The 26,796-nt window shown below is 38.6% G+C and overlaps 1 protein-coding gene across 3 annotated transcripts; it reads right to left on the reverse strand.

Annotated features, from left to right (window-relative positions):
• Positions 1-589: 589 nt before the first annotated feature.
• On the reverse strand, positions 590-25,278 carry ptk2bb (protein tyrosine kinase 2 beta, b). 3 transcript variants are annotated; one of them, XM_026194351.1, is made up of 31 exons: positions 25,105-25,278; positions 17,564-17,799; positions 17,173-17,351; positions 16,970-17,057; positions 16,530-16,609; positions 16,249-16,311; positions 15,581-15,635; positions 15,295-15,435; positions 15,069-15,143; positions 14,882-14,983; positions 13,789-13,906; positions 13,621-13,660; positions 13,495-13,526; positions 13,336-13,377; positions 13,150-13,247; positions 12,949-13,030; positions 12,742-12,842; positions 12,476-12,591; positions 11,481-11,581; positions 11,046-11,135; positions 9,137-9,341; positions 6,781-6,886; positions 6,631-6,690; positions 6,420-6,542; positions 6,127-6,279; positions 5,851-5,886; positions 3,755-3,773; positions 3,596-3,630; positions 3,257-3,391; positions 3,053-3,133; positions 590-2,549 (listed from the first exon to the last, which is right to left on the reverse strand). In XM_026194351.1, the coding sequence occupies exons 2-31, from the start codon at positions 17,759-17,761 to the stop codon at positions 2,334-2,336; spliced, it is 2,970 nt and encodes a 989-aa protein (XP_026050136.1). In that variant the 5' UTR covers positions 17,762-17,799; positions 25,105-25,278; the 3' UTR covers positions 590-2,333. The 3 variants fall into 3 exon arrangements, with proteins under 3 accessions (XP_026050136.1, XP_026050137.1, XP_026050138.1); XM_026194352.1 differs by lacking the exon at positions 25,105-25,278 and adding an exon at positions 21,055-21,438; XM_026194353.1 differs by lacking the exon at positions 25,105-25,278 and adding an exon at positions 20,978-21,047.
• Between the last annotated feature and the right edge of the window lie 1,518 nt (positions 25,279-26,796).

Genomic DNA, 26,796 nt, shown 5'->3' on the forward strand with positions numbered 1-26,796 from the left:
AACAAGAATTGGGTGCAGATCTTTGAATTTATTTCATGTTTTCTCTAATCCACAGTCAAAAATATACATACAGGTTTAAATATATATGCACTTCCACTAATAATTGGTGAAATGTCCCTTAGAGAGTTGCACCTCAGACACTTTTGATAGCCATCAACAAGTTTCTGGCGTAATTGTGACTGAATACTTGAACACTCTTCCTTGCAGAACCGACAGAAGCCATTTGAATTGGTTGGTTTCCTTGCATAGACGTGGCTTCTAAGCATAATCCACAAATTTTCAGTTGATGAGGTTGGGGCTTTGGGAAAGCTATTCCAGAAGCTCAGTGTTAGCCTGCATTACCTATTCCACAACCAGTCTTGCTGAAACACTCAACTGTGTCCAAGTTTAACCGTCTAGCGCAGTGGTTCTTAACCTTGTTGGAGGTACCGAACCCCACCAGTTTCATATGCGCATTCACTGAACCCCTCTTTAGTGAAAAATAAAATATGATATTTTTTTTGAAATTCAAGACATAGATATGTTTTTTACTGGTGCACAAAATGAGCCATGCATGTCACGGCGGAGGCTCTGCCGAACCCCTGAGACTGACTCACCGAACCCCTAGGGTTCAATCGAACCCAGGTTAAGAACCACTGGTCTAGCGGATTAATGAATTTTGAGGTAATCCCCCTTCATTTGGCTATCCATTTTGTGCAACACACCAGTACCACTGGCAACAAAACAGCTACAGAGCATGATACTACCACCACCATGCTTGACAGTTGATGCAGTGTCGTTAGGTTTGAAAAGCCTCACCTTGATGCCTCCAAAAATACCTCTTGCTTTTGTGGCCAAATAGTTTAATCTTTGTCTTGAAATATATCTGTTGATTCTTCTTTGGTTGGCAACCTCAGTCTGTGGCGATGTAAAACTGGACAGTGACGCTTCTCGAATGCTGGTAGGTGCTTTGAACTTTCACCTTTCTGCTTTAATACCTGGCCCTCCTACACTTCATCCCCAGACAGCTATGCGCCTGAGACCCTGTCTACAATTCTGGGTAAAATTCTCTTCGTCTCACTTATAAATGGAAGTTGGTAAGTCCTACTGTCCACTACAAAGGACTGGGAATGAAAGTTCTGTTTTGAAAGTGTTAAAATTATGAAATCCAACTAAATCAAAGAATTATATGTGTGTGTATATATCGTATCATTTAATCTCCCTTAAATAAATCTGGAGCTGCAATGCCCATCATTTTGAAAAGAAAGTCCATGCGCTCTGTTAACCCAACCCCGACTTATGTGCCACCAATAGAAATCCCAGTATGTCCTCTTGACACTACAGTATGACTCAGATGCATAAATTGTGGTTGATGCAGAGGTCTCAGACTCATGTCCCTAACAGAGGACAACAATGAATTGCTGGGTCTTTGTGAGGATAATACTGTGCTCTTTAGTTCATTGGTTTAGTGTGAGTCATGCCACTTAAATGGCCAACTAACCTTTTAATATGGTCATTTTTATCTCATCCAGCCAAGGCACACATCCACTCCTCCCTCTACAGTTCACTAGAATCACTCATCCTTCTAGAGTATGGCTCAGAATTTGCAGTAATTTGATCACCTAATGACTCTTCAGCCAAACTGTGCTTAAGCTCCACGTCGTGTTTGTCATTTTAAAGGCAGTTTTCAGCGTTCACAAAATTCGCTACTTATCCTACAATCTTGGTTGGATTTAAGTGAAACCAGGTCGATCTGTCGTGGATATGATTTTTGGGAGCTTCCTTCACTGGTCGGTGGATTTTAATTCCCATGACTTTGTGCGATACAGCCAACCAAAGACGACAACAAAACGCCATTGATGCTATATTTACATTTCACTACTGACAAAAGTAAACTGTTCACATGTGTTTTCTTTTTTGCATGAAACATTTCCCATGCAACACATTTTATATTTACAAATACAACTTTCAAAGCAAATATCTGAGTCAACACTTCACCAATCACACACAGGTACAGTTATCATTTAAAATTTAGCATAACTGACATCCTAAACATGATGCAAGGGGACCGCAAAAGGAAAATGACACATTTCTGTATTATTGCATTACCTAAAAATACACATGCATCCATATGTAGCATCACATTTAAACTAAACTCTCATTAACGTGACAGTGGCTATCCAAAGTACCGGTGATGCTGCAGGATTCATTTCACTGATTGATCGATGTGATCCAACTAAAAATGCATGCTTTACAATGCACAAATGTTATTTTTGACTTTCACATATTAAGAAAAAAAAAAGAAGTCCCTATTTAGTTTGATGTGAAACTGAAAAAAAAAAATCTAATGTCTTTTAGGGGGGAGCCGGCTTTGCTAAATTGGCCCTGACTCTTGCTTGATCCACAGCATCCAACATGTTCTTGCTGTCCATAGCCAGAGTGTGTGCGGCAGCCAGCATCTGTTTCTTACACTCCTCCTTTAGAGAGGTTATGGCATTCTGCTGAGCCAACCGCATTTTGCTGATCAGCTCCCCCATGTCATGGTTCAGCAGCTTCTGGGTGCCTTCGATCTGCGATATTACAGAAGACCAATGGATCAGTCGTTTAGATTGGCGCTTTGATGACTGAGTTTTACGTTTTGCCAGCTCTTCGGCTGAGGAAATCTGGCGTTGCGTCAGTACTTTTGTGATGCAAAAATATGGATTCTGGGTGTCCCCTTCCAAAAATGTAAACTTTAAAGGCAAGTGTATCATATTTGATGAGTTTTTGTGACTTCTACATCAGTGCGATTTTTTTAAAGTAAAAAGTTTCAAGAAATAAACTGAAAAAAATGTTTTGTAGCAAATATTATATAAATCAAAATGCATATATTTAAAATCATATTTAATGTTCTTTGTTATGTCAGGAGGTTCACCGAACACTATTTTTAAAAAGAAAATTTAATTTTCTGGCAATTTTTTCATGGTTCGGGATTTAAAGGGATAGTTGTATAGTTTTTGCTTTGTTTGTGTTTAAAGGGATAAAAATGCACAGAAAGGAAATGAAATAATAAAATAATGCTGTCATACTGTACCTCAGTCCTCACAGACCCGTGTAACGTGGGCAGTATCTCATCCACACTGCTAATTAAATCTCTTAATGCCATCCCAACAGACTGTGGGCAGAAATCAATACAGAAATGACTCAGGAGCTTTGTCTTTGCATTTCAAAATGTGGCATTAAAGCAGCAACAAACTGTAACACTGAAGTGCAAAGCAGTTCATTTGTCTCAGTGTACCTTGATATGGGTAATGCATTGCTCTGGCTGCAGCCCAGCGATGTCATTCTTGAGCTGGACGACTACTTTGACCAAGTCCATTACGCAGTGATATACTTTGTCATCTGTGCGGTCAAGCTCAGCTGTGGGCGCAGGCTGAAAAAGGAGTAAATAGGTTTTAAGAACTGAAATACTAAATAACATCACAAGACACTTACTTAGATAAAACAGTGGCATCGATGCCCGTTCAAAAAAAAGGACAAATTATGAATAATTTTTCATCCAAAAATCAAAGCTATTAAATTAAATGATGTTTTTCTATGGCCTAAAAATAATTTTAAGAAAACTAAATCTGCTTACCTTTGCTGTGAGTCGTGGCGGCTTCTCAGGCACTGCTGTATGGCAGAAAGATGAAAAAGATGACAGATGAGGAGAAATAGCAGATCAAATACATAAGGAGCGAAGGAACATCTTTAGATCATTTTAGATGTGAATCTGTGAATTGCTTTGAGTGCTTACCAATCTCGATGTTAGCCGGCTAAAAGAACAAAAGAAGGATCTCATGAGGACGAGATGAGGAATTTTTACAATTCTACACTTTCTAATCAACAGCTCGCATTATGTATTGACAACAACGCACAAAAGTAATCATAATAATTGATGCTGCTGATAGTTATATGAGACCAATCAGCTGGTTAGTTTAAGCAGAGAAAAGCGCTTAAAAACCCAGTATTAGGTTTATGCCCCTGCTGCCCTAAATTAACGGTATTGGTAATTACCAAAATCATTTTTTGTGTTTCTGTATTGATTATTACACCAGTGTGAACAAGGTGTTTAATCAAATTGATATTTTTAATGCTAAAATTAAATGATTCTCGTTATCCATTAATTTTTAAATGTACTGTTTCATAAAAAGCAGGGAGGTGCTCGTTTCTAAAGGGACATTATTATTCTTTGATTAAGATGTCAGTTATTCATGAACAGGAAAATTCATTTTAGTGGTTGAATGTTATGCCTGATTAATTTGACTCCTCAGGGAAGTCCAGTATGCTGCCTCAAACTTGCACATAGAATGTCACTTTCAGCTTTAACAATTTTTTGACAGATTTCTAAAATATTTGCATGTTTTCTTTATGACAGGTCATCTAATTAATTTGTTAAACACTGCACATCATCTAGACTTGATAAATTAGCCTTTTAATACTGTTAAACTTTAAATGCTTAATTAAAGTGACAATACTCTTAAATAACACACTTCCTGTCATAAATGTATATTTCAAATTAAGAAAAAGGGGAAAGGCTTTGCAGGATATATCATGTGGATGCCTCATCAAAGAAAATAACAGTCAAATGACACAAACATACATTATTTTCTAGGGTTATAATAACACTTTATATATAAATATTTTATTAATATTAAATATATAATAATTAAAAATGTAATAACGTATATCATGTGTTTATTTTATGCGGCTCTGGACCTTTATAGTAGTTTTGGTGATACAAATATGTAGTAAAGCTTTAGTTGTAGTATAGTAGTTTAGTACAGTGGCCCTGTGAGGCCAAATGTGTTATCCGTCTCATCTCCTCGGTGTTTATCTCCTGGCACATTTTTATCCATCACTGTATATAGCCCCTTCCCTTGTAAATATTCCCCCCACTCGTGTATATAAAGCTTGCATCACAAACTTTTTTGCGTCCGTGTATGTTTCTGCCACGTAATCCATCTGTGTAATCCAGCATACCTAACAAAATGGACTGCAAAACACCAGCAATAAGAAAAACGCTGCAAAAGCACACAAAACACAACGGAAATAGAAAAAGCAGAAATAGGAAAAAGAAAACAGAAATAGAAAACACGAAAACATAAATAGGCAAAAACTGATTTCCAAACGCACAAGGGAAGGTTTTCTGGGGAGACAATAACCCGACCGACCAGTTGCAGGAACCAAACTATGCTAAGATTTGTGCTGGGAGACTCTTAAAAGAAGTGGAGGATCTATCGCAAAGAAAAGGTGAGTGGTAAGTGTGTTAGCCTAATTATTAGCCTAAAAATCCATACATTAATCATGAGATTAAAACACACTAGCATATTTTGGTTTCTGCAACTGGTCTGTCGGGTTATTGTCTCCCCAGAAAACCTTCCCTTGTGCTTTTGGAAATCTGTTTTTTCGTTTCCGTTTTTCCTATTTCCGTGGGTGTTTTGTGTGGTTTTGCAGCACTTTTCTTATTGCTGGTGTTTTCTTACAGTCCGTTTGGCCTCACAGGGCCACCGTACATCAGACAATGGCATGATAGATAGAAACTTATGCACCTGAAGTCTATTTAATAAAATATCTAATAAAAGATTTAAACTAAGTTGACTAATAGTGGTTTATACTGATCCCTGCAGGAAGTGTGACCTATGACGAAGCTCATTTTTCAGTGATCACAAACAGTCACAACTGGACTGACAACAATGTAAAAAAAAAACCCCAAACATTTACTTTACTTTACATTTAATTTACTTTGTTTGTATTTTAGGTATCTGAAAAAAATTATGTCTCCATTGTAACTAAATTGATTCACTAAACTGCCTGTAATTAAAATTACACTCTGTACAGGAGCACACCTACCTCTGGATTGGCAGTATCTTCTAGTCCCATGGGGTCCTGAAAAGAAACAGGCAGGTTCATTTCATACAACAGAGATATAGACCCTCTCTTTGGAACTGTTATCAAGGGCACATTCAATTTAAGACTAGTGGGGCTTTTTGGATGGACAAGTAGGTTGGTATTATTTAATGGTGCCTCATTCCATGTAGCCTTCACAGCTACACTGCATTCGGACCCAGAGGAGGACAGAGACACAGAGAGGGGTTTGACAAAAGTAAAGGATGCTCTGTTCCCCACCAGCAGTCTCTCCTCCTTTTTCAGCCACTTTTTATCCTCCATCATCTGCTCTTTCTGCTTGCGGAGCGTTTCATGTATCTGGTGTTTCTCCCTCTGCCACAGGAGCTGGGCGTCTTCCTCGGTGTTGCGTTCCACTCTGAAAAACTCGTTCTCCTACAAGTACAACGATGGAGAAGTGTAATTACAATGTTACTAAAACAATCGCATGAGTATCCTCGTTCGACACAGTATAATACAGTGCTTTAGTAGGTTGTGCAGCTAAACCTTTAAAGGAAGTGCTTAGTGTCTCTTACCCCCATGCTGCGGCGCCGGGGCGACTTGGCAGGTAGTGCGAGAGTGTTGCTGGAGTCGACAGGAGACTGATAGTCACATGGGCTGGCTAGGTCAGGTGAGCTGGCACACAGAGCCTCATTGAGCTGCACAGATACAAACAGACACACACTTATATATGGAAAAAAATTAAAGCTACCTCAAAGGATGTGTCTAGAGGTTGCTTAAAAGTACCTGAATGTGCAGACCAATACTGAGTGTGTTCCCAAACCGGGCTGGTTTCATTCTTGAAGGCTTCAGGAAATGTAAAAGATTATAAAAATGTCATTTGTTACAACCAAATTTTAAGACTGAGCAGTAGGTAAACTTAAAAATAATTTATACCTTAGGCGGGGGGTCAATGTTGAACTTGGACTCGAAAAATTTGGTGGAACGCACTCTGTCTCTCTCTCTCTCCGCTTCCTGCTCCTTCTCCATCTTGTGGACATCACTGTTAAATTTGAGACACATTTTACATCATGCCTTTGTAATGCGTTTACAAAAACTTAACGTGTAGTTTCAGTTAGTCACTAAATAATGTAGCAACTTTATTTGTGTCAAGCCAGCTCTGAAAACCCAGTGAATTATTAGAACTAAGTCCATAATTTGCGAGACAAAGATACATTTTTTGTCATTTTCCTTTTATGCACCACCCCAGTTATTGTTTTACATCAAACCATCAAGTTGGCATTTAAGTCTAGACTTTCAGCTTTTAACTCAAAGAGTTTTACACAGATTTTACATGACCCTTTTGAGAATTACGGCCAATTTCATCCGGTGTCCTCTATTTTCAGAGACTCAAAAATAATCGGACTGTTTTATCTAAGTTAAAGATAATGTTTTTAAGGGCTGTGTAAAAATCCTTTGCAGTCAGTGCCTGAAGTTTAGAACCCATGGACATCAAAAAATGCTATTTAACCTACTTTGAGATGCTATGTATTCACTTTTATCTCCAGTAACTGAAAATATGCTCTTTTGACTGACTTGGCCACAGACAAAATATATCCAATCTTTTTGTTTTGAGAAATACTTGGGTTGTTTTTGTAGTATGCTGTTAAGTCAAATTGTTGAATGTTGTCACTGTGTTTCTTAAATTTGTAAAGTCTTAGTTCAAGCAGTAGGATCAAAGAGATTCCTCTGATCCTGACCACCTCTCCAGCCACTCTGAGGTTTTATTGTAGATACATTCTATCTGGAAGATCTGTTTCTTGTGTTGTAAGCTTCCTGCTTTTATGATCCTTCTGGTGAGCAGGAGGTCACACACACACACACACACACACACACACACACACACACACACACACACACACAGTGCCTTATCTTAGAACCATTGGGGGGTTTTACGGTGGGAGGTGCTTGTGTTGTGTTGTATTGTGTAAACTGTAACTATCATGGGAATAAATAGCTGCGAGGGAAGCTACTCTTTGAAGGACTTGGGCTAGAGATAGGTGAGGAGCATTAAGCTCCATAGCCTGGTTCTGACCAAAGCCTTTCCTCGTTAGCGAGTTAAAGACTGGTTGAAGATGTTCTGTTTTGTCTTGTGTTCTTCATGAGGAATAAGTCTCTAAACTAGTGGGGCCTGTGGAAACACAGACCCAACATATGCTTTCCTAGTTAAATTTACCCTTTTTAATTTTTCATATTTATTTCCTTTCTTATTCATAGCCTTTTCCTTTTTTGTTTTCTTTAGGTCACGAGCAGTTGTCCAAGCATTTCACTACATATCGTACTGTGTATGACTGTGTACGTGACAAATAAATTTGAATTTGAATTTGAATTTGCTTTGGGTCATAATCCATTTGCCTACTGATTAGTTTTGCAGAATTTGGCTGAATCTGAGGTCTGTACACTTCACAGTTCATCCTGCTTCTTCTATCAACAGTCATATCATTAATAAACACTAGTGACTGAGCTCCACTGGCCACCACAGATGCCCATGCCAGAACATTGTCTCCACCATGTTTGACAGCTGTTGTGAGGCTTTGGATTATGATGTGGTTCTAGTCATGGAAACAGATGTGTGTAACCAGTGGTTTGCACCTTGTCTATTTCCACTGAGGTCTACGTCTCTTGACTGGGACAGTGATACACCCACGTCCCTAACAGTGTTCTTGACTTGGTTAGATGATGTAAAGTTGTTTTTTTACCCATGGAAATAATTATGTCTGATTTAAAATCCAACAACTTTGGATTTTAACAGTTTTACTGTTGTTGAAAATTCAGAAGTATGATGGTGTCTTTGTCTAACAGATTATGAACCTAACTACACAGTAAAGGGTTGATGGTTTTCCTTATTTTCCATCACATGTATATAGACAGGATATATTCTCATATTAATCATGATGTCATCATCATGTAATCCCTATGAGCCAATTGCTCAAGATTCAGACTACTACAAACTTGTAGCCAATCAGAAGCCAATGATTGCTTCAGTTAATGGCTAAAGTGATGGGCTACAAGAATATAAAATTTAAAAAAAAAAAAAACTTCTCTAGTGGAGTCAAGAATAGAAATATGAAACTAGAAATGAGTAAAATAAACCTTTTTTTAACATAGCACTATGAGGCCAATATCTGCTTATGCAGATAATCACAAACTTCAACTGAGAAAGATTGGGCCCACTGACCAAGCCTTAATTAAAGGATCTCAATCCATTTGTATTCTTCATAATCACTTCTTTTAATAATGCATAAAGAATTACCTGATCTTCATAACCAACTCAGTGAAACTGGGTCTTTCACTGGGGTCGTAGGACCAGCAGCGGGTCATGAGTGAGTAGAGGGCAGGAGGGCAGTTATCTGGTTTGGGCAGTCTGATGCCTTGCTCCAGCTGGTTGATCACAGCTCTGTTCTCAAGCCAGAAAAACGGCTGCTGTCCACCACTCATTATCTCCCACATACACACAGCTAGAAAACAACACAGAAACAAAAATAAGCTTGGGAATGTTCACCCTCCAGTTCATTATTCATTTTCAGATTGTGTAATAGACTACAAATAGAAAATATCAGGCAATAAGGATGAAATTAAACGCATTGACAATAGCAAACAAAGACAAACAAATGCCACCTGAAGCAGTCATTGTGGTGCTTGGTAATGGAGTTAGTAATAATTATAACTATTCATTATTCATGTTTTTGATTATTTTCATTAATTGCAGTTTTCAAAAAAGTTATTTTTCCACCAGATGAAGCTCAAAAAGCTTTATTTTGCTTTATTTTACAATAAGCCGTGTAAAATAGAATATTTCATTCTTGTACTTAAAAACAATCCATGGCTCTCCGACAGGAAGCAGCTGTTGGGTCAGAATCTACCTAATATAGTGCTATAATAAAGTGATATATAAATAAATTATGGTATGGTAATATATCTCATGTTTTTAATGCATATCCTATAGCTTTATTTTAGCTATATCAGCCTTCAGTCCACTTTATGTCCACAGTTGTATCAGTCACTGTTGCAAAAAGAAATACATGAACTAAATAAGATGTATTTTGTGAGAAAATATTACAGATCTGGGTCAATAATAGTGTTTAGTTCATGCTTAAAAATTCATAATGGAAATCATAAGTATGGTTGAATTCAGTGCATGAAAACACACAGTGCAGAACAAATTCATTTTACATTGTTGGCCACATACAGCCCAGTTTGATCTTAAGTGGGCCGGATGAGAGAAACTCCCTTTTCTGTCATTGTAAAGATATTTAACTACACATTTAATCTCTAATATATTTAATCATGAAAAAGAAGTGCAATTTCAACAGCACCTATCAGTTTTTAGTCATTATATGGCTGCTTTGGGCTTAAATTGTAAGAGATAAATGTGAAAATTACAGAAAACTGCACAGACTGACCTGGAATTGGAAAACGTAACTTTTTTAAAATCAATTAACAGGATATATCTTTTTTTTTCCGGGGACGAGCTGTAAAAATCATAAATTTTATAGCATATAATGAAAAAGCAGGAACTCTATTACTTATTTGCATTGGTTTAGTGTGAATGGCCATGGTCTTTATCAGTAGGAAGGAAAAGGCTAAAATTTATGCCCTGCTTCACATTTTCCAAAGTCGTCCAGTGGGCCAGATTGGAGTCTTTGTCAAGCTTATTCAGGGTCACAAGGCCTGGGCCTTGTGTTTGTTTATGTTTTAGAAAAACTGATTTACCTTAGGGGAGGATATCAAATAGTCAGGCATCATAAAGGTAATTCCTCACTCTCTTAGGCCTCAAAGGTCAGAGGATGCCAGTGTTTCAGTACTTTTGTAAAAGCACTAGGAGTAAATACACATGAAAGGCTGTTAGGTTGGGATATTGAGCCTTCTGAGGCTTAAAATTCCCCCATGTAAACCATCAGTGTTTGAGCTAAAAAAGCAAAACAAAGAAAGGAAGAATAACAGTCCACTGTTATGTGTGTTTGTGTGCACGTTATCTGTAATGTAGAGCCATATCATCTTAAATAATCCCTGCCTCGTCATAAAACTGTGTAGCCCTTGTTTCGGTTGATTATTAACCAGTAACCTGACCTTTTTCTATGTGTGAGTGTTTCTTAGTCTCTTGTGCACCAAACCCTCAAAATGTCACCGTGCTGTTGAAGGTAAATGCGTAACAAGCTCACCAAACATCCACACATCACTAGCTGAGGTAAAACGCCTGAAATTAATGGATTCTGGGGCCATCCACTTGATTGGTAATCGGGTCACAGATGCTGCAAAGAAATTAGCACACTGCATTATAGTCAAGATAGTCAAAGCCATGGTTTTTAAAGATTTTTCCAAATAAGTTGATTAATTTGTGTATTTGTTTTAAATATTCTTTTATTTTTCTATTGACAAGGAGACATAACAGACTGTGGTTTAACTGTGTAGATCCTTTAATCTAAAATTGTGGTCAAAATTATTACGTACATGACTTAAAACAATAATGTGAACAAGATCAAAATGTAGGAAAAACATAACAGAAGCGTTTACAGTTAAAGTATTTTATAAATCTAGCTGATATTTTATGTTTATTGCATGAAACATTTGTGTTAGTTCATGAGTGTCTCTTTTACCTTTGTAGTATTCTTCATCCTCTATGTACCTCGATAGACCAAAGTCTCCAAGCTTCACACAGTCCGGACTGGCGACTAATATATTCCGAACTGCTATGTCTCTGTGAGCGGACAGGATTGGAGGAAAGGTTGATATTTATGTTGGTACAGGTGGATAATGTAGGCAAGATTCAGGGGAAATGTAAATAATGCATGTTAAAACCTGAAATTGTGCACTTAAACAGTCTGCAGACACAACTCAATGGAACATGGTGTTCTGCTGTTTCAGTACAACTTTCCTCATTTCAATGTTTTAAGATTAAATAAAAAGTTTTTCCAAAATGTGACGACTTCATCACTCAGTCACACTAGAGTTAAAATACGACGGTAGGCTCCTCTCCTTGCAACTAGGAAAAAAGGCTGCATTCAATTTTTTAGCTGGTGGACCGATTGCAAATAGTTGCAGACCAACTGTGTTGCCTGCGTGGCACCCACTTTCAATCAAAAGGCGACTGAGTAGGATGCCTTGAGGGAGAAAACCCAACAATACAAATCCAACTCTTTGAATCAACTTGAGATATTATGTCCGCTTTGTTTGCCATGAATTAACAAAGAAGCATGCCTCACCTGGCCATCAAACTGCTTGTCACTACTTGAACCTCTGGAAATGGAGGACTATGTGTAAAAATGGCTGTAATTCTTAAGCTGAAAGTGTGGATTACATTTTAGAAGCAGACCCTCAAGTAGACCCAGAAGCCACAGGAGGGATTATATATCTCGACTGTCGAGAGTCGAGATATATAATCCCTCCTGGACTGGAAACTCCTCGGGATTCCCCAGGAGGAACTGGAAAGTGATGCTGGGGACAAGGATATCTGAAATACCCGCCTAAGCTGGTGCTACTTTTATGTCAGACCATGATCATTTATGCTCAAAGGAGGCAGAGCTTATAACACTGTAACCTTTCTGTTGAATAAAAGCATTCATTTTTTAATTAAGAAGAGAAAAAAATGTACCTGTGTACCATGTTAACCCCTCCGAGGTAGACGAGAGCTTTGCAGATCTGCAGGCTGAACAGCACTAAGGTTGTATTTGTCAGCTTTTCTTTGTTTTGAACCAGGTAGTGTCCCAGCTGCAAGAAAGTCAATAATGCGTTTAATCAGTCAGGAATTCACATGTGCGACATCTGCTGTGGCATCCAGAAGCTACACTAGTTTAAAAAGAAAAAAGAACATATATTAAATGCATATTTTCTATAACCAATCAGGAAATGAGGACTAACCTCCCCATACTGATAAAGCTCCATGACAATCCACACGGGATTCTCCTCTATGATTCCAATCAGTCTGACGATGTGGGGATGGTCGAGGTTCTTCATGATTACTGACAAACACAAACATCACAACTTATCAGGACAACTCTGTCAGTTACTGCTGGCACAGTTGTGGTGAACGTAGCAGCTGTTTTAGAAATCTTTTTCTCTGCGTACCTGCTTCACTCATGAATTTTTCCATCACGTCAGGTGAACAGTCTTTGCAGGTTTTCACTGCCACATTAACTCTTTCACCATTCTGTCCAATTAAACACATGTTACTGCACATTCACTTTGCGTGCTGCCATTTATTTCTAATGCAATCATGTATTTTATAGATGCTCTGTAACACACCGCGCTTAAACCCTTTAAACTTACAGCTTTTTTGTATACTCCGTCGTAGACTTCCCCAAAAAAACCCTCGCCGAGGATTCGGCCGAGAACAATGTCATTTCGGTCGATGCCGTATTTCACAACTGCAGAGCAACAGTAACAGTGAACATTAAAAAGTGAGTTTTCACAGGTATGATCCTGTAACAGAATTGAATATAGACTTTTCCGAACCTGATTTTGGCCTTTCATCAATCTCACAGTAGATATCTGAACCTAAAAATGCAAAAGATCTCATTTTTATTGTCTTCATAATAACGTCACTATTAAAAGGAATTTGGTTTTTAACTATTAAAAAGTGTACAGCATAGGTTGTTAAAATTCTGAGCTCACCCATACTGTGTCTGAGCGAGCTCGTCTCTCTGCTGCTCCAAGGAAAAGACAAAATGGGGGAAAGCCAAAGTCAGAAATGTTCAAATTAGAGCACTGACTGCATAAGTCAGTAAAACAGCCACTTACCCAGTAGGAATTTCAGGTAGGGAGGTTCTTGCATTGGCATCTAGGATAGGAAGTAGTAATGAGAATCCAGATTGACTTTTAAGAATATATTTCAAACAGCTTTTAAGACAATGGTCAATCTTTAAAAACAATATGTTGCCCTTTATTTAATAGATAAATCTTACACACCTCTATTTGGTCGGTGGATAACACTTTCATCTGTGTTGTTTTCCAAGCGGCAGTACCCGTCAATAAGATCAATCATGTTCTCAGCCGTAGCGACCGTGGCCACATTGATGGTCAGACGCTATCAATGAGGACACAATGGCATGTCACAAAAATACATAGACTGAATGGCCAGTTTAGAAAATACCAATAACTCATCAGCCAACCAACATGGCTGTTGGTGCTCAGCGTGCTGGTCTGAGTATTTTACACACTGAACTTTACAGAGAGTGGTCCAAACAGAGAAAATATCCAATGAGCAGCAGTTCTCTGGACGAAAATGCCTGGTTGACGCTAGAAGTCAGAAGGAAATCACCAGAGTTCGAGTTGATAGAACGGCACAAGTAGGTGTTGAATGCACAAGACATCGAACCTTAAAGCAGATGGGCTACAACAGCAGGAGACCACACTATGTGCTGAGGCTACAATTCACACAAGCTCACCAAAACTGGACAACATAAGATAGGAAAAAATACTTGTTTAATGAATCTTTAATGTTGCTGCAACATTTGCTTAGTGGGGGTCAGAATTCGGTCTAAAACACATAAAAGCATAAATGTATCCTGCCTTGTTCATGCTGCTGGTGATGCTGTAATTGTGTGGGGGAAACTTTTCTTGGTACATGTTGATCTAGCACCAGCTGAACATAGTTTCAACACCCAACACATTTGCTAACCATGCCCATGCCTTTCTGACCACAGTGTACCCATCTTCTGATGAAACACAACATGTCACAAAGCTCACTGCTTTCTTAAACATAGCAATGAGTTCACTGTACTAAATGGCCTCAGATCTTAATCCACTAGAGCAGTGAAATGCGAGATTCACATCATGAATGTGCACCCGACAAATCTGCATTAACTTTGTGATGTTAATATGGATCAAAATCTCTGAGCAATGTTTCCAGCACCTTCCCAAATCTGTGCCACAAAGACTCGAGGGAGTGCTGAAGAGAAAAGACAGTCCAATCAAATACCAACGAGGTGTACCTAACAAAGGAAGCTATTGAGTGACATTCCCTAATATTTCAAACTATAGGGAGGAATATTACACTTACTTGCTTCGCGCCCTCTATGTCAAGATTTAGGAGAGCCTTGCCATCGTTCTGCGATATGCATTGTACTTTCTTAATTTGTTTGAAGTCAGCTAAAAACACAGCCTGCCACACAAAAGGAATGAATGCAATGATTAAATTATGAAGTTAAACCTGTGTGCAAGATTAACAAAATCTTAATCACGCTTACAGCTGAATCCTTCTGTGTGCGTTGGCGAATTCCTCTCCCACCGACGACCAGCTCCACAGACAGACTCCAGCCTTGCTATTCACAAATAAAAACATTTGAAACATTAATACCTCAAACAGTAAATCTACAGATCTTGGAGTTCTGGACAAGCTTAACGAGGTCTATTTTGTTATTTATGAATAAGACACGATTCATTGCTCCAGATGAACATCATGTTCCTGCTCACCACTAGTTCACAAGGGAAGGCCTCTTCATCGTAGCTGACGAAATCTTTAAGCGTCTCAAAAAACTTGATCATGCAGTCATCCTCCTTGAGTGTTGCAAATTGCTGAAATGTTTGCTGAATCATCTTCCGCAGGGGCCTAGGCTGGATCACAGCCACAGAGATTTGAAAATGGTAAAACTTGCACTTTTGCACAATAGTGACTCAATATTAATTTGCAAAGGAAGTCTCATAAATTGTGGGTGCCTGTTTAGGTAGGACACACTAAGTCACGTTTAGAGAAATTTACCTTCATGCTGTTAATCAGTTGCTGTGGAAAGAAAAGGTCCAGGCCAACTTCTTTTCTAAATTGGTAAAACAAACAAAAAACCTTAGAAGAATATTCAGAATTAAAAACATACTCTAGAGCTTGAAAGGCAATCTATTGCTGATGTTAGCTGTTTGTCAAACTGTTGGTACTGGCATTTATAATGGCCAATAAATATAAATAAAAATTTCGGTTAAAGCTTTTTGGTAAGGAACAATAAATAGCTACACATATTTAGGGTGTCTCAAAGAAATAAATAAATGTAATATATAATAATGTATCGGCTTTTTAAATCATCATCATGTCATTTAAATTTTATATTGAGCTTGCATCAACCGGTATGCAGCCTGTTTGAATTGGTCCTGATTTTCCTTCATGCTGTGACGTTTTTTCTTTGTCTTTTGCTTAGTATTACATAATTTCCCTAGGGATTAATGAGGTATTCTGATTCTGATTTAATATTTAAAAAATGGTCTTTTAGTTTAATTCAAGGCATTTTTAATCATATTTTGAAGCTGAGGGTTCACAACCCATGAAGGGTCACTTTTAGGGTAACGTAATTAAACAACACCAGTTAAACTGGATCTAAAAGCCCTTAATGTAATATTAGAGCGATAACTCTTTGTAGTGTACAGAAAGTAAAAACTTACTCTAGCAGCTCAAAGTTAGATTTCTTTTCAAGACCTTTTGCATTCATGTCTTTGTAGAACCGCCTGTGAAAACAGAGTGAGAATAAAGATACAAAATGATTAATAAAAATAGCAGTTTAAGTATTCTATAGCTTTTGATCATTCTATTAAATACAAAGCACAGCAACACGGGTTAAGTTATGAAAGAGCCTGCAAGAGGGAGACAATTGGAAAGTGTACAGTAAATACACCCAGTTCAGTCACCTCACACTCACAGCGAGGTAAGGAATGCAGTGACTCACCTGATCTCCAAACAACCAAGCTGCAATGCCATCCCGTCACTGACTTTACTGGCATGATACTGCATGTAATCACTACGCACCTATAATAACATGTCAAAAATTTGAGTTTTATGCGAATACCAACAATAAAATTCTAAATAGAACTTCAAACAAAGTCAGTCAGGACTCTTTAAATCAAAAGAAAACCATTTCCACCTAGAGTGATTTTTACTTGACTTTGCAGCACCAACCCAATCTGTCATCAATGACAACAGGCTTCTTTAGTAGAGTTAGGTTGCAAAGTGACTTGCAAAGGCAGCAGCAAATTTGGCTAGGCTTAAGCAACTAAAGTAACACACTCTACACAAGATTTGCTAAAATGATGCACAGGATATCAGTTAAACAACAACAAGTACAATAGAGGCAGGAAGCTTTTATGACAGGATAACAAATACAGTTACCTGTTGGTAAAAATACACAAAGGTCGATCTGTCATCTTTGAATTTTTCCACAAAATTCACAGGAATGTATCTGATACGAAGGTCATATCTGTGCTCGAAAGGAAAATATAGATATCAGCTTACAAATAAAACTCAATACAATAAAGCTTACAAAAAGTACATATGTTAATTACAAGATTAATATCCTAATAGTCCATCAGTACCTCCACTCGGCTTCCAGATGATTGCTCTCATAGCGCTTCTCCACCTCTCCGACAGTCAGGTCTGGATGGAGCCAGTGAAGTTCTTCTGACTTCAGGTGCTTTAGCATGAGGCCATAGCATCCTGCGTGTTGAACGTTTGGCCCTAAACGCCCGCTGACCAGAATTGAACGAATGATAGCCTGAAGGAGAAAAAAAGAAGTTTAAAAAATACTTTTTGAAAAGATTTTTGGTCATCCTTCAGTTTATTGAAATTTCTGGTTTAAACTCGTTTAAATATGTAATAGCGATAAAATTATAACATTAAGTGGCGGAAACACGATTTGGCACTTCCCTTTTCGTCTTTTTTGACAATGAAATTCTCTTCCCCATATTTTCTGGGCTACATTCTCACCCTAATTTGCCAGGAGTTGTCACATTTCACCAGCTTGAAATTCTTGCCCAGGTTGTTGTTGGTGCTGAAGCACACTTTAAGGATTTTGACAGGTCCACCATCCCCAGAGAATTGTTCTTCAGGGCCAGCCTCCGTTTCATTTTGTCGTGGACTGGGCACCTTCCAGGACAGGGTGTCACCGGACATCACCTCATACATTGTCAAAGCTGGGTTGGCATCATCACATCAAAATCATCCTTTAAACAGAGAAAAGAAAAACGATACTTTATATGCATGGTGCTTTTTTATTTTAGATGGGACATCTGGGTAAACAAAAGGTTTAACTGGAAGAACTGAGTGATAATAATTTCTTCAAAAGAAAAGGACACACTGTTCTGTGAGTTGCTTCATTATACTACTACAGTCGTGCGATGCTTCACTTTGAAGCTGTGATCTTTTGCCATGTGGCTGCTATGATTCATATCATTTTTTCTGAGATATCCAGATTACATTCTTTCTCAACCAGATTTCAAGTGAGGACCTGCAAGGTTTTGGAGTAAAACTAATCGCTGCTCTCAAACCGTTTTGAGAGCAGCCATTCACAAACATGCAACAAAAATGTACAATGAAATATTGAATTCTTTGCATTTTCATCTCCATAATATTTTGCTACTAAACGCTGTTTCTCTATTAACAGCATTCCTTTTGCCACCTGTTAACTACCAGTTCATCCAAGTGACTGGATTTCTTCGACTTTGTGGAGACATTTGACCTTTCATCCAAGAGGCTGCCTCAGTTCAATTCAATTGAATTCAATTCCATTTATACAGCACCAAATCACAACAACAGTCGCCTCAATGCGCTTTATATTCTAAAGTAGACACATACAGAGAAAAATCCAACAATCATATGACCCCCTATGAGCAAGCACTTTGGCGACAGTGGGAAGGAAAAACTCCCTTTTAACAGGAAGAAACCTCCAGAAGAACCAGGCTCAGGGAGGAGTGGCCATCTGGCGCGACCGGTTGGGGTGAGAGAAGGAAGACAGGATAAAAGACATGCTGTGGAAGTTCTAAAACCAAAATAGTGGAGAGTCCCTTAAGAGGACATTTTTAGAAGTATAAAGTTAGTTAGCAGTATAAACTCAACCACCTACAACATTTCCAAGCTCCTTGCCAACATCCTAGCTCCCCTTGTGGGGAACACACCACAACCCACCATGAACGACCATGACTGAAAAGAGGAGGTTGCTTACAACACCTCTCAGCCACCTACAATGCAGTTTTAAAATGACTTCCCAGAAGCTTAAAACCCCAACTCACATCTTGTGTCAGGTGACCTCAATAGGTCGCGTGATAGAGTAAGGCGAGGTCTCAGAGCGATTTCATGTGAAACCTCTGGTGGTAATAACCCACATGTTTTTTCATACATTGCCTCATGTGATGACGCACATGATTCATAGTGGGTCAACAACCCTCTTATGGAGCTTGGACCCTCTTAAGGGTTTAAATACCTGGAGCTCCTGACCATTTGGTTTCAGAGCTGAATGAGCCGTCTTTTGGATAAGAGTTCAAAGAGTATATCAAAGTAAGACAGGTGAAACACTGTCACGAAAGTTAGAGGTCCAGTTGCTTTCTTTCCAAGGTCCTTAGGCTAACCATGACCTGGATCACTGAGAACCTACACAGAAAATCTGTCAGGCAAAAGAATAACATAATTCATGTTGCTTTGTTCAAACATACATTTTTAATCTCGTGTTTATGGTCATTATAAACTTTGTAGTTAAACTTTCTATTAATTTGGTGTTAAATGCCATTTGCGGTCCAACTGCAGAGACTACTAGCTCACCGGGGGAATGTAGCAATGTTTTTAACACAACTGTTGGTATGAATACCAAGGTTATGCATAAGCTTGGTATGCATACATTGGTATACTCTTTAGACAAAAAAATAATATATGTAGCTGCTGTGTGATGCTATTCTGTCAACATGGACCAAAATCTCTGAAGAACATTTCCAGAATTTTGCTGAATCTATACCATGAAGAATTAAGGCAATTCTGAAGGCAAAAGGAGGTCTGACATAGTACTTCAGTAATGGAGCGACTGTTGAGTCGTTTTTAAGTATAAGAAACTGGCTTCTTTGAGTTTTATTAAAGGATAACTTAGTCATTTGAAATTCTAGGAATTCTGTTTCTTCTCATTTATGTCCAGTATGCTATAGCTAGCAGGCAGTTAGCTTACCTTTAGAGCTATATATTGGCCTGTCACAAAACTATCAGTTTTGCCGTATAAGTTGTCTTTTGATTTCAGATGTAAAAACCTTTTACATCACAAATACTTGTAGTAATTTGGAAATATTGCAGTTGTCTGACACAGCAGGCCAGACTCTATAATGTGCATTTTCTGCAGCACATTTAGCATAGCACACATCTCAGCTGAATAGATGGTGGCACAGACTCAAAGGTGTCAGATTCAGACCCAAAAACCCAGCACCAGTGATGCTCTGTTTGGTACAATGACTCAAAATCTGCCTACCACCAAAACTGATAAGATATGCTAACTGCCTCCTGGTTCAGCATTACGTTGAGCATGCAGACCTGTCATTCTAAATCCAAAATACTAAAAATCAATAAAGACCCCTCCTTCATAATAATTGTTAATGTTTTAAATATGTTTGTTTAAATCTAGTAAGGGCTTTAAGTCTCATACTATGATTTGCTCACGAGATTGGCATAGACTATATACATAACATTTAACTAAATCTTAATTCATTTTTTAGTGTTTTTTTCTTAAACCAATTTTAATGGTTTTGAAGCCACTGCAGCTTTTTTCAGCTGTCACATGACTAACACACCAAGACAGACAACCAGTCATGCTCATATTCCCCCCTAATCTAGGATCGCCAATTGACCTAACAAGCATTTTGGGACTGGAAGAAATCCACAGTGTACCTTGAGAGAGCAAGAGGAACAGGTAAACTGCACACAGAAAAGTACCAGCCGGTCGGCGGATTCAAATCTGAGACCTTTTTGGTGTGAAGCATCAGTCCCAAACACTGCACCGCTGTGCTGTCCTGAATTAAAATTATGGTTTGTTAAAACCACATGCAATGATAAAAATAAAATAAAATCCTTTCTTTTTCATGTAGGAATATTTATCTATCCTCCAAGAGCAGATAGGAATATTTTTAAATGCATTCGAGCAACAGGAGATTCTGCACTGACCATTTGGGGATCTGAGATTTTAACAGTTCTTATGGCTGTGATAAAATAACAGCTATAAAAACACTTTTGGAATTAGACGATAATTTGCTCACTGTTCTGAAAAGCAAGGGTGCTGTACACCCTGTGACCAAACAGGTTACGTGACACAGATAAAGGCAGGAATTACCGTGTGAACAAAAACTAAATAAATAAATGCACAGAAGCTCTTACCGTCTTATTCTGCCTGACCAATCAGAAACTGAAGGCTCAGCAAACAGAGCAAAAGAAACTAGCTGCAACATGCGTACCTCACAATACTGTCGATCGGAAAAGTGTCTTCTGTCTGTCATGAGGTGTTTCCGTACAAATGAAACTCCACGCTGTTAGTCCGTGAGGGAGCCGAGCAGCGTTAATTCTTTCAGGGCTTTCTGCTGCTTTTCGACTGTGTTTGTTAGCCTGAGGCCATGAATTCCCCAGCAGGGCTGAGTGGGTGTGTTTGTGTGTAAGAGTGTATGTGTGTGTGTGCGTGTGTATGTGTAGAAAAGAAAAAGAGAAGAGGAGTGTGAAGCAAAGGCAGCATGTTACACCATCACCTGGGTGTGGGCAGCCTGAAAGAGGGGTTCCAGGAGACAGAGTGAAGTTTAAAATTACTTCCAAGAAAAAGCATCCATGGACTGAACATGTGGATTCCACTGATTGCTGTCAGTAAACCTAAACCTTACATACTGCTACAAATGGCCAAACACCATTGCAAAATCCTTTGTGACAAAATATTTGCATAAGGCTTATTACACAGTATACCATGAAGGGTTTGACGTCATAGGGTCAACAACAACCACAACAACAGCAACAACAAGACAGAAAAAAAAATCATCGAAACAAGACCACTGGTTGTCGTAAGGTCTTAAACACGCTGTTGGGCAAGCGTGTGAGACTAGATTTAGTTTTTAACACTTCAACACACAAATCAGGAACAACGAGGCACAGACATGGACAGGTCCCTGTTTAAACTGGGCTTCTTACCAAGTATAAAGACTGGCTTTAAAAGCCAAGCAAACTATTTCTGGAAAGAGGCGAGCGTTAACAAAAACCTTTTGTTTGTTGGCGGTGAGTCACAATTAATAAAAAGAAACAAAAACCTGACAACACACAAATATAGTCAACTGAGCACTTGTGTCACTCAGATAGACCAATTTATCGCTTTTTAATGATTTCAGTTCCTCTTACGTAACTGCAGATTACTTCCTTCTGACTTTCAGACTGATGGTAAAAAAACTATGCTTTTTTTAGGTTTTTGAATTATTGTGATGAAAGTAATGAAGAAAACAAGTCTCAATTCAATCATTAACAAAAATAATTTCCCACAAAATGGCAGGTTAGATTTGTTGCCTTTCTTTGCTCATTTTACAATCAGATAGATTAGATTAATATATCAGTGATGAATTAATACATTTAGAAATAACGTTCAGATACCTCAAAGTAAGGTCCTGTGTTTTAATGGCAGTGAGCTCTCTTGATTATAGGAAAAGAGCCATCCAATTCTAGAGAAGGACAGTAATGTCAGGCAGAATGAGCTCTCAAAAAAAGTCAACACACACACACACAAACACACACTTTTTAAAAATCCCCAAGTAAAATCACAAAATCACAGACAACCATGAAGTCTTTTCTTCTGATTGTCTGTAAAAACACTGGTTTTTTTTAGTTTTTTGGTTCATAAGTGAACAAAAGTGACACTTGCCAGGCACACGCGTTGTTGCCACTCACACACTGTCATGCTGGCACTTGAGTTGTTATGGTAACGACTGTTCTCTCCAGGGAGTTTTTTTTTTTTAACACAAACTGAGAGCGAGCTGGAGTGAACTAACTCTTTCAACACTCATCCACAACAGAGGCCTCAGCGGGACAATAAGTGGAAATATTCATTACCGCAGACAATTATCTAGAGGAGTTACTGCTGTATGTCTCCGCTATTATTCTGCTGGGATCTAATGAAAACAGCATCAACTGAGGAGGGCGTATGGACGCTGATAAATGAGAAGGAAATTCCACAAGAAAATGAGTGGCAAGGCAGAAACTTTAAACAAGGCTGCACTTAGAGGACAGGGGAGGGTGTACAGAAACGCTAAACTGATTCTGCAATGCAGTAGGTCTCAGAGAAATAATGGCCACCAACACGCAGCTGGGGAATGTCTAACACACTGTAAGGTTCTTTTGATTATTTTTTATCCTTTATTTATTATGTGAAAACTTACTTTTTTCCATGACCTGGCTTTTTGCTAAGTTTAAGCTTGCATATAAAACTTTACTCTATTTGGAAAGCTCCCATCAGAGTGAGACCAGTTACACTTAAGCTGCAACTCCAAGTTCATTAATCAGTTAGTTGCTTGAAATAAAAACAGTCTCTCTTCATTGTTTTAAGGATTAAACATCTTTGTTCAAGCTTGTGAAGTGATCTGTTTTATATAATTGTGAAAAAATAATGGTAGGTTTTTAGTCCTTAATTAATTGTTCATTAGTAAGTATTATATCAGTAGTTGCTGTTCGGTTCAGTGTTATTTATTTTGCACCAATCACAGGGACAGTTAACTCAAGGCACGTTATACTGCAAAGTAAAGACCCTGAAAAAAACAGGGGGGGGAAACAGCAATCAAAAAAGCCTGTCTGAGCGAGCAGTTAGTGACAGTGGGGAGGAAAAACTCCCTTTTAACAGGAAGAACCGTTCAGCAGAACCAGGCTCAGGGAGCAGCACCCAGATACCAATCCTCATGTGAAATATTTGATGCTTTTATTTCACGATCTTGAGTTTAGTCACTGCCTTTCTTGAACAAAGTTCAAGTTTTCAAGTGTATAATTTGCAGTAATTTAAAGTTTGTTCACTACATTCAACCTCTCCTTTTAGCTGTAAACTTTCCTATTCAGCATCCATCTAAATGACTCCTGCATTAAAGCAAACATGTATTTAAAGATATGACCATATGTTTTAAATTACTGCTGAGAGATGCTTGTCATCTTTTCTTTTAATAAATGAAAAGCATGCTCGGTTGACTGACTTGCCCGTTGCAGAATATCCCATTTCACTGCCTTGAATAACTTGTCGGTTTGCACCTTGTTGCAAACTCTCTATATTTACATTCATGCAGACGCCTCCATGGTAGATACTGACAATGATACACCTATCTCCCTGAGTGTGTTCTTGTCTTCTTTAGATGTTGTGAAGTTGTTTGTCTTAACCATGGAAATAATCCTGTCATCACACACATTAGTCATCTTCTGTGGACTTGCAGGCCTTTTGGTGTTGCTGAGGTGGCCAGTGCATTCATTGTTTTTTAAGAATGTACCAGGCTGTTGATTTGCCCGCTCCTGAAATTTCTGCAACTTTTTGATAGGGTTATTTTGTTTTTCAGTCAAATGACTGAATCCTTCACTTTTACTGACATTTATTTGGGCCTAAGTGAAAAGTTATAAAATAAAAAAATCTAGTATTGATATTAGTTAGGCTTTCTATTTTGCACGTCCTCTGACAGCCTCTCGGGTTTCTTTCTAAAGCAGCAGCAGCAGCCAGACAGCTGTGTATATGGAAGACACTGTGTTTCCCAAAATCTGTCATGACATGCACACTTGACAGTAACATCCATTCCTTGGACAAGTCTCATCACATGGTGTTTCTGGGAATTGGTATCGGAAAACTCTCACCGGTCATTATGTTACCTATCTTACCTACCTTTTTTACTATGTGTGTGTATATATATTAGAAACAAATCTTACTCTTGATATCTGACAGTAAAAAAAAAAAGTTAATTGCTCTCCTGTAGAGATGATAAAACTACAGCAGTTATTGTGTAACCTCTGTTCCTGGTGGAAACACAGCGCAGGCAGGCACTCAGGCAGGCTTACTCGCTAAACACATTTGTGCTGAGGGTCTGCATATTGCAACGTCATGACCCCAGGCACTGGAATGCGGCGGGCTGCCTCCTCACCTGCACAGACATGCTTTGATAATGAACAAAGTTTTCTTTCTATGTGAAAAAACAGCAGCTAGGACTCCACAATCAGCTGCTTATCCTGAAAACACACTTGCACAAGCCTCACATTTTTTTCTCTTTCCTATCAGTCAAAGAAAATATTGTAAAACTCACGTTTGTGGATAGTTTAAAGAATGAAAATGAATAAAACAAATTCTGGATTTGCATGCTTGTGAGATCGTATAAATGTTGGTCAATCAGTCTTTTATTAACTTGTACAGTACATTTGGGCCTATGGCAAACACTCGGATTAATCATAATGGTTTGTTCAGCAGTATCTGGAAACCCCTGTGCTCACAGAAACATAAACACGAGTTAATCTTTGAGTCTTACCTGATTCTGATTGAACTTCCCTGAGAATAAAAGCTTTATGGAGAGTACAATTCCTCCCGGAGAGCCCTGGGCACGTCAGTTCGCCTCTCGCACTGTAGTCGAGCAGAAGGGGCAGGTAGCCACTCCCTCACCTCTGGCGTGCTGATCTAAGGTGAGTCCACTTCCTTATTTCAGGAGTCTTTCATGATCCGGGATAAATAAACACCAACCCCAACAGTTTTGAACTGTTTACGACCCAGGAATGGTTTTTGGAATATAATACAAAAAAGAGAAACCGAGTTCTTTAAAATCAAATCCGCACAAACCCTGTCCTGAAATATTCTTATATTTATTCTCTCCCGTCTAACAAACTTTTTCCTCTACGTTAAGTCACCTTCACTGGTGTTATGTTGTAGCTAAATCTTCTGAACACCAGAGGGCGCTGTACGTTCAAAAATATCGGGCTGACGTTAAGCGCCAACCTGCAACCTCCAACTATTTGTATAAGCAGATATAACTCAAGTCCTGAATGCAGTTGTCTCATGCGACCTTAGATCAGCTATTATTTTTTCCTTATATAGCTCATGTTATAAAAAAGTGGACTCATCTACACTGAACTTTCCTGTTGAGGTTTTAGATTTCGTTGATTATAAGCAGAAGGCCAGTCTTTAGGATAATGCAGGTTTGAAGGATGTTTATCTCCTTTAAACCCTTTATTTAGTTAATGCATACATACAGTCCAAAGCATCACTTTTCTTAGCAGGATAGCGGTGGGTTTGGAGCCTATCCCGGCCCCTATCCAGGGTACACAGGGCTAATTTAGAATCACCATTTAACTAATTTCCTCCCAGTTGGACTGCTGGAGGAAACCAGAGCACGTGCAAGCTCCACATAGAGGTCCCAGCCAACCAGCCGCAATGAGGCAAATGAGCCAACAGTGTTTACCACTTACCTATAATTTTCTTTGGAAAGGTAATTCAATCTAGGGACGGGCGTTATAAGGTTGCTCGATCTATAAATGGTTACATTGTTCCATCCTTGTACAAATTAGTGCAAATACAATTTATATTTAAACAAATATACTCACCGGCCATTTTACTTTTGCACTTGGGTACACTGTGGTCATAAAGGGGTGGACATGGTTGGCAATTATATTGAGGTAGGGTGTGGTTAAATATGCCCCACACTATTACACAAGCAGCACACTGTACCGTAGAAAAAAAGGCAGTTTTTAAATCTGTGCTTTCATCTTTTTTATGCTACTTTCTGACCCTTCTATCTGAGTGTTAACACAGAAATAAAAACTCTTCAGACCAGGCAATGTTTTTCCGTCTTTGTCCAGATATGATGTAGCCTCAGTTTGCTGTTCTTAGCTGACAGGAGTCCCACCTGATGTGATCTTTTGCTGCTGTAGCGTATCTCCTTCAAAGTTCAATGCTTTGTGTGTCTTCTGCATGGCTTGGCTAGTGATCACACCATTGTTGTAGCTAAAGGCAATTGCACTAAACTTCTGTAGAAGCAGTCTGGCCATTCTCCTCTGGCCTTTTGACATCAGCAAGGCATTTTCTCTCAGGGAACTTCCTCTCACTGGATATTTTCCCTTGTTCAGACCATCCTCTGTAAACTCTAGAGATGGTTGTGTGGAAAATCCCAGCAGATCAGCAGTTTCTGAAATACTCAGACCAGCCCACCTGGCACCAACAACCACTCCAC

This window comes from Astatotilapia calliptera, chromosome 15 (assembly GCF_900246225.1).
Source record: "Astatotilapia calliptera chromosome 15, fAstCal1.2, whole genome shotgun sequence".
Lineage (NCBI taxonomy): Eukaryota > Metazoa > Chordata > Actinopteri > Cichliformes > Cichlidae > Astatotilapia > Astatotilapia calliptera.

What these genes read in the sequence shown, in the direction of transcription:
- ptk2bb (XM_026194351.1), bottom strand. Translation starts at nt 17,761, where the DNA reads ATGTATGAGGTGATGTCCGGTGACACCCTGTCCTGGAAGGTGCCCAGT. An exon ending in TGATGAAAGGCCAAAATCAG is followed by an intron (nt 13,248 to 13,335) that starts GTTCGGAAAAGT and finishes GTTGCTCTGCAG; the next exon opens with TTGTGAAATACGGCATCGAC. An exon ending in CGCCACGACTCACAGCAAAG is followed by an intron (nt 3,392 to 3,595) that starts GTAAGCAGATTT and finishes CTCCTTTTTCAG; the next exon opens with CCTGCGCCCACAGCTGAGCT.